The sequence below is a fragment of the Astatotilapia calliptera genome, chromosome 4 (genome assembly GCF_900246225.1).
Source record: "Astatotilapia calliptera chromosome 4, fAstCal1.2, whole genome shotgun sequence".
Lineage (NCBI taxonomy): Eukaryota > Metazoa > Chordata > Actinopteri > Cichliformes > Cichlidae > Astatotilapia > Astatotilapia calliptera.
Window position 1 is genome coordinate 25,921,967 of NC_039305.1, and position 13,138 is coordinate 25,935,104.

The following is a 13,138-nucleotide window of genomic DNA, read 5'->3' on the forward strand; positions in this document are numbered from 1 at the left end:
CATCCTAAGAGGTCGACTGAATGTGTGATTTGTTTTTAAAAGAAGGTCAGCTTTTCTTAAATCATCTTTAATCCTTTTGCTGTGATCTGTGGCCTCTGCTTCTCCTAATACGTGTACAGGAGTTCATATGCAGGAATGAATTTACATCTATAAATATGGTCACTTGGTTTTAATGTGTTTTTATCTAAACTGTGAGGGACTTTGTTACTGTACAAATAAAGTACAAACTTCTAAGTACATTTCTTAGATGTTACCTGTGTAATGTCCACCGTGCATGCCTCCGTGGTGGTTGCACACAGCATACAGATCATACAGATAGTCAGGAGGAGCCAGGTCAGGTCGTCTGCTCTGCTTCCAGCCCGGCTGTAGAGGGTGCTGATGGGCGCCGTGGCTGCGATGCACCACGTGCGGCGTCATGTCCAGGCCCACCAGGGGGAAATGCACGAATGTGGTGAGCTTGTTCCTCCGCTCACCCACCTGCCTGAAGCGCTTCAGATGGAGAATGAGGATGTCTGGCAGGGTCCACAGGCTCATCTTCACCATGCCCTGCTGCAGCTGCTTACAATGGGGGCACTTCCAGGCATCATCAGGTGCCAGCTGATTGGAAAAACAGAGAGGAAGGGAAGCAGAGACAAAACTGGCGTTTAAATATTTGACAGTCTCTCAAAAATCCCTCTTCTGCGTCATATGTTTGCAAATCAGTTTTCCCCTCCTGTTTTATTGCATTCTTATAACGCACACACTGGTGCAGCGAAAACCTGGAAATTCTTTCTTCCTTTGCTCGTGGAGCACTCGGCTCAACTTTGACCAAGACGTACATTTAGAATCTGTTGCCATGGTTACTACTTGTGCACACTTTTCTCGCTTCCCTATGTTTACCATCCTGAATACTGTGAAGTGATGAGCTGTTGCATTCAGCAAGGTCATGCACTCAAACTTTACAAAGAAGCGCTGAAGATTGTTTATCGCTTTGTTAATGTCACATGCATCGCAAATAAAGCACGGCTGCACTTTTCGCTGACACACAACAACAACGACCATCTCATTGCTCAAAAAATACTCTGTGAGGCGAAAATCACCTCAAACATACGGAGAATCTCAGAAAAAAAACACATCCTCCGCTTGCCTTCTGTACCTTTGTAAATGTTTGCATTTGCTTTCTGGACTGCAGTGAAAAAAAAGATAATTATGATTTTATGCTTTTATCTTCTTTTTTATCAGGTTTAGAAAGGAATCAACACCTGCAATTTGTAAAAAGGAATTTATTTATACAGTGAAATATTGGTAAGTTGGCTCAATCAGAGGAACATTTACCGGCTTAGATTGAACAGCGTCTCCCTCGAGACTGCAGCTCCACCAGCTGGTAACAAAATGCAACTGTAACAAAAAATGGATTCAACTACTTTCTAATCTACGTCTACTCTTAATTATTCTAATAAAATGTAATAATAAATTACATTCATCTACATCTCCATGCAAAAAAACACAGGAAAAAAAAGTGCCTTTTGGATGTTTTACTGGGAAAAGAGACATTTTTGTCTCTGGAGTGTTTGGCTGAACGCATCACTGAAGCACATGGACAGTCATATGATTCTGACACTCCACATAATGGGAACAACCCACTTAAAAGCTGTCTAACACTGTCATGTACTGCCCACAGAGGAGAGCATGAACAGACATTTGACATGTTGCAGTCGATAAAAATACTTCGCCTGCTTGTTTTTACCTCTTTACCACCTACTGATAGACGATAGACAAACATAACCTTTCAAAAACAAACATTCCTTTCCCGTTTCAGTCAGCGTCAGTGTGTTGTACGCTGGCATATCTACATGCAACAACAACTGTCTATTTTTGAACTACCTGATTACTTCCTGATTTAATACCAATACAAACACAAACACGTGGAGCCAGTTCCACACTGCACTAGTTCAGTAGCAAAATGTACACAGCTCAGAAAAATGAAAGGAAACCTTTGAAAACACATCAGATCTCACCTGGAAAAAACAAACTTAATGGATGTCTATACTGATATGGACTGGAATATGTGTTAGGATATAAAAATATGTCACATGGTGTGACAGAAATGAAAATGATCAAAAACACCACAAAGAGAAGAACTGACGAATAGTCCGTTTTGGCAAAATTTCATCGCAGCAACTCAAAATGTTACTCAGAACATGCTTGTATGCATGCCTGACGACATTGGGGAACACTCCTAATGAGACTATAGATGGTGTTTTTGAGGATCTTGTCCCAGGTCTGCACCAGGACCTACAATACTATGACCAGAGCCAGTTATTAAGAGACATTCACATTAGTTTCCTGCTGGAGGTCATTTTGTCACTCTGGCAGTGCTCGTCCTCTTACTCCCTGTCTGTCCAGCTCTCCAAGAGTAACTGCTTGCTTCCTGTAATCTTCTTCATGCTCTTGAGACCATACAGGGAGACGCAGCAAACCTTTCAGGCAGTGGCAGGTATTGATGTGCCATCCTGGAGGAGTTGGGCGATGTGCGTGACCTCTGTAGGGTCCACGGTGGTTGGTATGGTTCCAGCACTTCGAGCATTAGCTCTTGTTCTATTCGAGCTCTTGTCTCTTCTTATCGTTTTGTGCTTGTGGAGATTAGAAGCACTGCTGGTGCTTCGGCGTTGGTTTTGCATCCTTGGTTTTTATTCAGCCTCGATTCCTATTCTGAGTTTGTTATTTATTTTTAGTTCCTTCAGTGTTTCCCCATCTGTTCCTCCATCTGTCACTGCAGCTTCAGCGCCTCCTCATTTCAGTTATAGTGGCTCGTTCATTTCCTGTTTTTATTCTGTTAACTCATTTCCTCTGGCATCTTGTTCCTGGATTTTACTTTCTGTCTGTTGACTATCTTGTTTTTCTTCAGCTGAGCCTTGTCCCCCACCTGTCTCCACTTTATTGGTCAGCCCTCTGAGTATAAATAGTTCTGCCTTCTTCTTCCTCTTCGTCAGATTGTTTGTTGTACTTCCTGGTTTGCTTGTGTGGGTTTTCAATGCGGCTCCTCTCCCCTGCAAGTGCCGTCTGTTTATTTTGGATTGGTTTTGTCACTTTGGATTTGTTACCTCTGCTGGCCAAGCTATCAATTTTTAATAAAACTTGATTGTTTTTTTTAAATTCCTCATTCTGCTCTGAATTTGGGCCAAACTTTTAGTTGAATCTTGACACATACAAAACAACTTGCTAACTTCTATCCCATTGTTAGCTTCAAATGTTAAAGTGTTTTAATTGTGTCTAAAGTCTTTGTCTTTCCCTGATGGGTATCAGTAAGAAACATAGATTAGATGGAAATGTATTCATTGATTGATCTATCAGCATTAATATTGTATTATATTAAGATATTAATATTTTCTTTTATTTTTGTGCACAAGTTACCACTTTAAAAAAAAAAAAAAAAACAGAAATCAATTACACAGTTTAGGCCGCTGAACTAAAAGAGCATAAGCAGCAACACATCCGTGCTGTACTGTTGTTCCAAACTGTAAATATCTATAACAGCACACAGTCTACCTGTTCCTCTTTGGTGTAGAGCTGGAAGCACTCATCCAAGGTGCAGCTGTACTGCTGTACATGCTGCTGTTGCTGATTCCTCACGCTCTCCGCATCCTTCACCACCTCCTCCTTAATGTTACCGAAGAGGCTGCGGGCACAAAGAGTTAGTTAAGGTTAGCGCGAATGCTAAAGTGATACTGAAACAACTGGATGCACAATGTACTGACCAGTCTTTGATTCTGTGTTCCCACTCGATAATGAGCTTCACATGTGGAGGGCCTCCTGAGCCGCACAGCTTCAAAGCTCTAAAAGACATCAGGATCAAAGGTAGTTGTGAGGCATCGGTACAACGTGACATCGATCCTGTCAGCAGGACTACTCCATCTGTTTTATTTCCATCAGGCTTTTCTAACATTTGCTGCAGTTTCAAGTTATGACACATTTATCAATTTACTGGACTGTTTAAGTACATGTGCACTGACGCTTTCAAACCACTAGGTGTCAGCATCGTTGTTGCTTTTAGATGGGACATAAGCAGTTGATGTATTGACTCTGAGAGAGATGAACAATTTATCCCCATAAAATTAAACATAGGAGTGAATGTTTATGTGAGATGTGCAATACAGATGAACATATCTGAAGTAGCTGATGTTGATTTCAGCTTGTGCTGTTAGACTGCTGTCATCCCATTAAGACAGAACCTTTAAATGTCTCCATTAAAAATCAACTTTGAGCATTTCTGAGGTGCTGTGGAAGCTGTCGAACAAAATCAAAGTTTCAAAAGAAAATTAATAGAAAGAGCAGGAATCTACCAGCAGCTGTCATTCGTTTTTATGGCAGTTGTGATATGTGTGACACTATGCACATTATTATTTTAAGAAGAGCATTCTGTTGTCGGTACACAGATACAGAAATCTTTGAGCTAAAGTCTTAGATCAGGATGCTAAAACATGCTGATGGTAAGCAAGTGCAATTCCTATAATTGACACCATCTAGCTAATTATGGCAGCATGCTAACATTTAATAGTTAAAGAGACACCCACTAAAATAAGACTCAGGGGATGACTGAAGTCAGTAGGTGGTGCCGTTTCAATCTGATAGTGGTTCAGAGGTTTCACTCAAAACCAAAGTAGTTGCCATCCAATATTTACATCCATGCTTTAATGCTAACATGACCAAAAAGGTGCTAACAAGGCAATCTCTGACCTGTGGGACATTACACACAAACACAAACAGTTTACAGAGGCCAAAAGAAGTGAACAAAGTGTAGTGAAGCACTTGCACTAGAACACTCTTGCCTACTTGATATGGGCTGAGTTGGGGACAGAACATATTTCTGAATCATTAGAGTTCAAACGCTATCATTACACGAGATTCTCGGATACAGTGTGCTGCTTTTGCATTTGCATTTCAAAAGATTTCAAAAGCATTTGCCCCCATCAGCACCATTCAGTGAGTGAATGAACTGTTCTTCGCAGCCACACAAATGGAAGTCCTTTAAAGACCTTGCCAAAATGGTCCTTTGAAACAGCAATTCACTTCTGCAACTGAAAGCCATCAGACATGCGCCTGTAAAGAAAGAGGAAATGTCTGCACATTTCAGTCACTGCTGTGAAAATCAAAGCCAATCTTTCCAGTAAATGTGATATACATAAAAAAGATGAAATTAAAGCCAACTTTGCCTTCAGGACAGCATCAATCAGAGAATGCTAAACTTAGCATTGTCAGCATGCTGCTTGTAGCTTTTATTTTCAAGAAACCTTCTGGTTAGATCAGAGAGGAATTCAAATCCATTCAAACTGATTAAATTAGACCTAACATGAGTTAGCTTATTGAAACAGGTTATTGAGGTGAGTTTGTTGGATTTCAAACATAATACCAGTCATTCCACAACTCAGGAGATATTTACAATGATCTAATAATTCTTTAGACCAATAAAATATGAATATATCTGTCAAGGTGTGTGCTGTAGTAGGCAGGATGAAGGACAAATGCAGGACCCGTACACGGAATGAAAACTTAAAGTGTCACCTTTTATTGCGGGGAGGACTTTCCATAAAAAATAAACTCACAAAAAAACCAACCAACCAAACAAACAACAGAAAAAACTTGATCATGAAAACTAGAAATTAAACTGGAAACTTGAAAATAAAAAACACAGACTAGGAAAACAAACTAGGAACTGAGAACTAGAATTAAGCCAGGAACACAAAGAGAGAAAACAGCACGATGAGGATATCTGGATTCCTTATCTGGAAAACACGGGGCTTTAATACACAAGGGAGTAACGAGGGAATGGGAAACAGGAGGGAAGCACAGCTGGGCTAATCTGACATAACGAGACACAGGGACATAGGACACGGACTACCAAAGTAAAACAGGAAGCACGAGACAGTTTATAAAGAGGCAGGATAGACACTGAGACGTGGAAACATGACAGACTCTGGAACAGACAGAACATGAAGCACAGATACAGAAGGAACTAGACGTGGAGCACAGGAAGACATAAAGACCGAAAACTAAGACTAAGCATGCAACTCGCAGGGACCAGAAACTGAGCAGAAACCTAGAAACCAGGAACAGTAAATATAATACAAAACAGAAAAGCATAATTCAAAAAGTATAACTCAATCCAAAAACACAAAACACTGGGTCACCGACCCAGGACCATGTCAATATCAGCCTTATAGTTTGCTCAAACGAGATCTGTCGCACTCAGTTTTATTTATATAGCTTCAATTTACAACAACAGTCACCTCAATGTGCTTTACATTGTAAGGTAAAGACCTTATAATAATAGAGGAAACCCCAACAGTCAGAAGACCCCTATGAACAAGCACTTGGCGACAGCGGGAAGGAAAAACTCCCTTTTAACAGGAAGAAACCTCAGGCAGAACCAGGGTCAGGGAGGGGCAGCCATCTGGACTGACTGGTTGATGGGAGGAAGACGGGACTTCACTTATCTAGTATAAACCCTTACCAGTTGGCTAGCTACGCAAAACTAATAATTATCTCACAGTTCTGACTGTCCTTCCTATCCTTGATGTTCAGAAGCAGTTCTCAATGCTACCACCACCTCTTCTGTACTATTAGCATTTTCTAGATGATAGGCATCCCAAACAGTTCAGTTGTATAGCTGCTCTGATGGAGTGCTGCTGGGATGGTGGTCCGTTCAGCAGGTTTTTCCGGTTCTACAGAGGACATCTGAAGTCTTGTTCTTGATCGCCTCTCTTAGCTGGGTTACACATTTTGGTAAAACTCCTAGAAGACTCTGATCTCAGTCTCCTTGTATTTGACAGTGATTGAGGCCACTGCACTCCTGGGAAACCGCAAAGTTTCAGATGTGGATTTAGACCCATCTGCCGATCTACACCTCGCCTTAGTTTTATCACGGGAGCATACAGAGTTATTCTTGGATGTTCACAGCTTGATCTTTTTCCTGATGTGTGGAGTCAATTTTTGTACACTTTACAGCCAATCCCTGCAATTTTCCACTGGTGGACTCTAATCAAGTTTAAGTAGACACCTCAAGGGCCATAAAAGATAACAGGATGCATCTGACCACAATTTAAAGTGGTACAAAATAGCCTCTGTATCCTTTTGCGAAAGGGAGAGTTGAATTTTTGAGAAGTGATAAATTTTGAAATAAAAATCTAATTATATAAAAATACTTTACACACTGTCTATTCAGAGCTCAGGGAATATGTTCTGTGACCTTTCGCTTCATGCACGCTTTCAATTTTTTGTTTGGCATAAAAGTTGCTGCAGCTGTGGGGGCTCCCAAGAGCTGCAGAGGAAGATTCAAGTTTCAACAGGAACTGCAATTAACACCCCAAAATAAGAAAAAGTCATTATGAGTGAATAAGTGATAATTGGAAGAACCAACACATAACATGGGGACTTGTTATGCCCTGATATACGCTAACTTATAAGATTCAAGGCATCCTGACCTGTCGACAGCAGGGTGGTAGAGAGGCTGCCCATCCTGAGGTGACAGGTAGCTGTAAAACACAGATCCCCCCACCACACGGATGTTGAACAGCACTCTGGTGTTCTGAAAGAGGAGCATAAAACACACGGTAAACACACGGACAGCATCAGGATACTTTATCATACAGCAGCACCTCCTGAATGTCTTTAACATCTCTCAGCGCCTCTCTATAGATACTGTAAGTGTTTTATACTTTCTGGATCTCAGCAGTATTATTAGATAAATGCATCTGCATGTAAAAATCAGTGTTAGTTTGCTCCTTAAGACGTTCTCACATACACCATTTAAAAACGTAATGTGCTTTTATTTCTATGCAGTGTCAGGTAAACAAGTTAAAGCTCACATTTTCATTCATGTTAGTGCCGTGTGGCTACATGGATGGTTAATTCTTCATATTCAAATACACAAACTCACTGATTAGCTGTTTAGCATAAATAGCTGTGGCCAACACAGGGTCGACCCTTTCGGCGTTTGGATTTCTCCCCCTTTTTTCTAATAACCACACAGATGTTCACAATAGCTGCTAGTTTATTATTTCTTTTACATTTCCTACCTACGCTGCTTATTGCTTTTTATATGATTTATCACATTTTGATGCATTCTCAATCATCCAGGAAAGTAAATCAAATGTTGCAGGAAAGTAATTGCAAATGTACTGTTTATAAGATTGGGGAAACCTGCAGTCAGCTGAGACTGAAGAAGTCACCTGGATGAGTGACGAAATGTTTCTCCCACAAAACGCTACGTCCAGATGAACAGAATCAACTTTTGGAGATTTATCACATTATTTAAAATCACTTGGTGAAGTTAAAGCATTGGGCGGTATTCTCTTCTCTTATATTTACAATCTAGCACAAAGTACAGCCGGCCTCAAAGAGCTGCTATTATCGCTGCAGACTTGTTGTCTGCATGTTACCACAACAACTACCAAAGCTCTGCTGCTTGGAGTTGAGTGTTATTATTCATCCAGTCAGGGTTTTGTGTACTGATCAGGCAAAAATGATGGCTCAGTTTGCCGAGCGCAGACCAAAAATAATTATTTTATGAACCTAATACGTGAAAGACAGTCGGCAGCTATATTAAGAGGTTGCTAAAAAATTTCAGGATTAGAAAATCACGAGATTATTTGCAAAGGCAAAAAAAAAAAAAAGGCTTGTGAAAACTTCATTTAGTCACATAAAAGCCTTTTATTTATCAAAAACCACTTTACTGTCACACCCTATAACACTAAAACTACCTGGAAGGTCAAGCTTAACCACCTAGCCTCCCACCCACAGACATCACAAGTCAGAAAAAAAAGAATAGGAGGAAAAAGGGAGGTGTAGAAGTAGCAGTGTAAGAGAACAGAGACAGAGAGGGACTCAGTGCAGCTGGTAAACTATGGAAATTATCGCATGTCTAAAAACTGGGTGAGATGTCTGTTTTTGTGTGTGTTTTACCACACGGTGGGGTTAGGGGAGCAGGATTTTTGGAGGCCATCATCTGGTTGCCTAGTCACAAACAAGATACCTGAGCCTTCAGTACTGATTTGCCTCTTTGTAATCTTCTGGAGTTTTTTTGGACACCGACACATGCGTGCAGAATGTACAACAGCTTCTGTTTTCCCATCACACGATCAGTCAGTGCTTCGCCTTGGCAAATAATTACTTCAGACATCACCCACTTCACCATCCCATTAGGTACATCCTTCCCCGCGGCTCACCAAAACATAGCCAGAATTTCTTATGGAAGGAATGGTGCCTCTTTATATAAGGCGTCATTGAAGGCTAATGATCTAAATCAGTCTTTACAGGCAATTTGTTAAGAAAAAAAAACTAAGAAAAAACCCTGAGTGAAACTTCCTGCCTTGATATCTTTCAGACGGTGATTAGTTGCTGGCGCTTGCGTGCTAAAAATGGTTCTTGAACAGCTGTTCCAAACTATTTAAAAATGCTGAAATGGAAATTAGTGTGGATAAAAAACAATGGCCTGTTTTTGTGTTATATTTAAGTTGGAGAAATGTGCTGTGTATGGGCTCGGGAGATACAAAAACAAAAATGGGCCATCGTGAAATATAGGCTGAGACCTGCACCTGACATTTTTAGCTCATGGCTTGAATCAGCACGGAGCATAGCAATTAAGTGTCTTTTTCTTAAATCCAAACCACAAACAGACTCAGGCTTTTCTCTCATATGCTATTCAACCACGCTGGAAAACACGAGTTCAGGAGAAAAAAAGAGAAAAAGAGTGTTTCTTGTCCTCTGAAGCCCGAGTATATTACCCTGAGATCTGCCTTAGATCAGAAGTGCTTTAGGAACGAAGGAATGGAAAAATGAAATCGATTTCCTTTTGTTCTGGGGAAATCTGTTGCTGGCTGGCCTCAAACACAAACTCCCACACGAGGCTGAGAGGAAAAGCTCAGACCGGCAGGATCTTTCTGATGACCAGGAGCACAGCGGAGCAGACAGAACATTCCTGGAGAATATTGACGTGCTGAGCCCACCGGTGCGCACGCACCCCTGGGGAAAGTTAAATGTTACTTTTGAATTACTGCCTCACAAATGCACACGCAGTACTATCCAGAATGTCAGCTAGCTGCTGAAATGCAGCAGTTAGCACTTATCGTTAGAAAGTAGCATTTTGAGGGCACACACACACACATACATAGTAGTTTATAACGAAGCTATCTTCACTGTCTGTGGTCAGTGAAGGCATCAAACGTCCGTGTGGTGTCTAGGTGCTTTGGGCGGCCTTTCCAAAGAATTCAAAACCATTCCTGCCTGTTTATTTGAATGCTAGATGACAAGTTTAAAACCAAAGTGACTTTTTATTACAGCCTTGCCAGGCTTGTTGTGAGTTCCACTGCAAGGCTTGTGTGTACATGCAGAGCGACCACCCAGTGAGTTCTTCCAACTCGAGATTCTCATCTCAAGAAGCAGAGAAAACTTCCTCTACAATAAGATACATGCACTTATATTTTTAAATGCCCTTCTTTTGACTCCTTCAACAACATTACCTCTCCTCGCACACATGAGATAATTCAGTCTGAACTCTTGTCTTGAGCTGCAATTCTCCAGAGATGGCTTAGCATCCACAAGGAGTCATGACAGAGCTGTCAAGCTTGAGATGTCTCTACATGATGTAGAGCTGTGAAAATACAAAGAGTCTGAACAGCACTGCAATGCAAGATCAGTGCTGTTTTCCCATATTCCCACATTCCATACGCATCATTAGTGGGCGAGGAGGGAAACTAGAGTTTTATTTCCCTAGGACATGCAGCTCCAGTCTTTAAGCACAATATAGCATCAAGTGCTTCTTTAAGACCTTTAAAAAAATAGATCAAACTCTACTGTTAGAAGTTTGTTTCCTTCTGTCTGTCTATGCTTTCAAAGATGACTTTACCTTTTGACTGTCACTTAAATTCGTAACTGTGTCAGACCATATTCTTGACAAGTGACAAAAGTAGCATATTGTTCTGGTAACTGTTCTGTATGCGCTTATCTTCCTCCCAGCTTTAAGATGAATCTGTGAAGGCAACGCCAAAAACGAGGCGGAGCTAACAGACCATTGGTTGTGTGTCAGACAGTAAATATGAGATAAAAATGAGCCGAGAGATTCTCTGGTCAGTGTCGTAACCATAGAAGATTTGCATAGACTGTGCAGGCGCCGGGCTGCAACAGGTGTGGCAACACTAGCCTGAGGACCACGCCCTACATAAGGTCCACTGTCTGGAGAGGATCGTTTGATTCCCTTTTCATTCAACGAGTCAGCTCAGCGATTGAGACTTGCTGCGTGCCAAGGAGGATAGAAGGAGTAAGTAGGAGTGAACTGCTGCTGCTATTCTGTAACTGTGTTCTCTTATTATAAATAGACTAAAAATGTAAGCCCATATTTTTTGCTTTGTTACTTTCAGTCAGGTCTCTGAGTTTGTGTTGATGCATAGTTCTGTTAGTTTGCTGTTTTCACTTTAGCTCACCCTGACAATTTTGTATTTCAGAAGTTGTCAATCTGCTAAATAATAAATACAATGTTTTTTTCCACATAGAAGTTGTTCTTAGAGAAGTAGATTTTCATGTTATGTCCTGCCTCTCAGGTTGGAAGTTACCACAGTGAAACATGAATATAGTCATTCTGAGAAATATAATGTGATAAGGATATTAAAGGTATCTGAATATACATTTAAAGACAATTTTCAACATCAAATGTGGTCAAGACGACGTGCTGAAGTTCAAACAGTAAAGCATCAGAGTGAGGAAGAAAGGTAAAGTAACTTTGAAGCAAATGGGAAGACAACAGATACTCAAATATTCACTTGTTACAATCAAGGTGTGCAGAAGAGCATCTTTGAACACACAACACATTGAACCTTGAAGCACCAGCAGCAGCAGAAGACCACACCGGCTGCCACTCCTGTCACCTAATATCAGGAAACTGAGGCTATGATTCACATGGGCTCTACAGAATTAGACAACAGACGTTAGGACAAACAATACCAGGTTGTTGTTAGTTTTAATATGCAATCAACAACTGATGGGAACACGAAATGTTTTTAAAAAACTTTTAATATATTTAAAGTAATGAAACAGACAGTTACACGTTTTCGTGAATCCTGGATAGAAAGGCTGTATGTGGGGTGCATCAGCCATTTACATGGAAGATCATGTACCACATTTCAAGTTTGAGTCTTTGAGTTTCATTCTGAGTTATCATCCTCTCTCTCTTTACCTGACATTTTCTGATGCAAACGGTCATATGGGTCTACTTAGAAGGGCACGGGTCTCAACACTACGTCGTTAAGTGATGTCAGTACCAGGAAAAATGGCAGAGGATGTGCGTTTTTTGCCTTTGCTAAAGCTAAAATTAGACAAAAGCGGAAAATATCCACTTGTGAGCATAATTCATTGAGGCAAGAAAACCACATATTCTGCTGAGTTGAAAGATTTAGAGCAAACATCTGCTCTGAGCACTGCTCCCTCCTTGGCAAAGGTAGGCTTCCAGCAAACTGATTATACTCTACGAGCCTGGTTTTAATTAAACAGCTGACAGCATGGGGCACAAAGGAGGCTGCAGATCTCCAACAGAGTTACAGAAAACGCTGCACCTGACTCTTCTCTTCCATCTCTCTCCTGGCGCTTCTGAAAGAGTGGCGAGCAAGTCTGCGCCTTTCTTGTGCTCTGTATGGCTGTTTATTGCAGCTGCATGGCACCTGCACCACGCGGGGAGAGGCACTGATTGAAAATCAGTTTGGCTGCACAATTAGCAACAGGCTTATGCACACAGTGATATGCTCAAGCACAGGAATGTGTTCAGTGCAATCATAGACTCTTTGTTTGGGGGTGTCTTGGTAGCAAAATTATTTACAAAGGTGAGTTGAGAGCTATGCAGTTATCTTTGTCCTTGTGTGCACAATACGACTGATAAATGCATATTGAGATAACAATAGCTGAAAAGAGTGATTGTTCTTGTATTTGTTGCTGAGGGTAACATGTAACCTGAGAGTGACATCCCGTTCTTAATCCATAGGGTTTAATGTGATGTCGTTCCACCCTTTGCAGCTACAACAGCTTCACTTCTTCTGTTTATGGGAAATTGAGGTCAGACTGATGATAAGAGACTTGCAGTCTCCGCTCTAATTCATCCCAAAGGTGTTCTTTCGAG

At 41.0% G+C, this 13,138-nt stretch overlaps 1 protein-coding gene across 1 annotated transcript in view; it reads right to left on the reverse strand.

Moving 5' to 3' along the window:
• usp43b (ubiquitin specific peptidase 43b) overlaps positions 1-13,138 on the reverse strand; it is a 90,324-nt gene that overhangs the window by 8,119 nt on the left and 69,067 nt on the right. Inside the window, exons 9-12 of the mRNA XM_026165771.1 lie at positions 7,461-7,564; positions 3,738-3,815; positions 3,529-3,658; positions 255-597 (exon numbers count right to left, since the gene is read on the reverse strand). Of these exons, the coding sequence (XP_026021556.1) occupies positions 255-597; positions 3,529-3,658; positions 3,738-3,815; positions 7,461-7,564 (655 nt within the window). The remainder of the gene's footprint in view (positions 1-254; positions 598-3,528; positions 3,659-3,737; positions 3,816-7,460; positions 7,565-13,138) is intronic.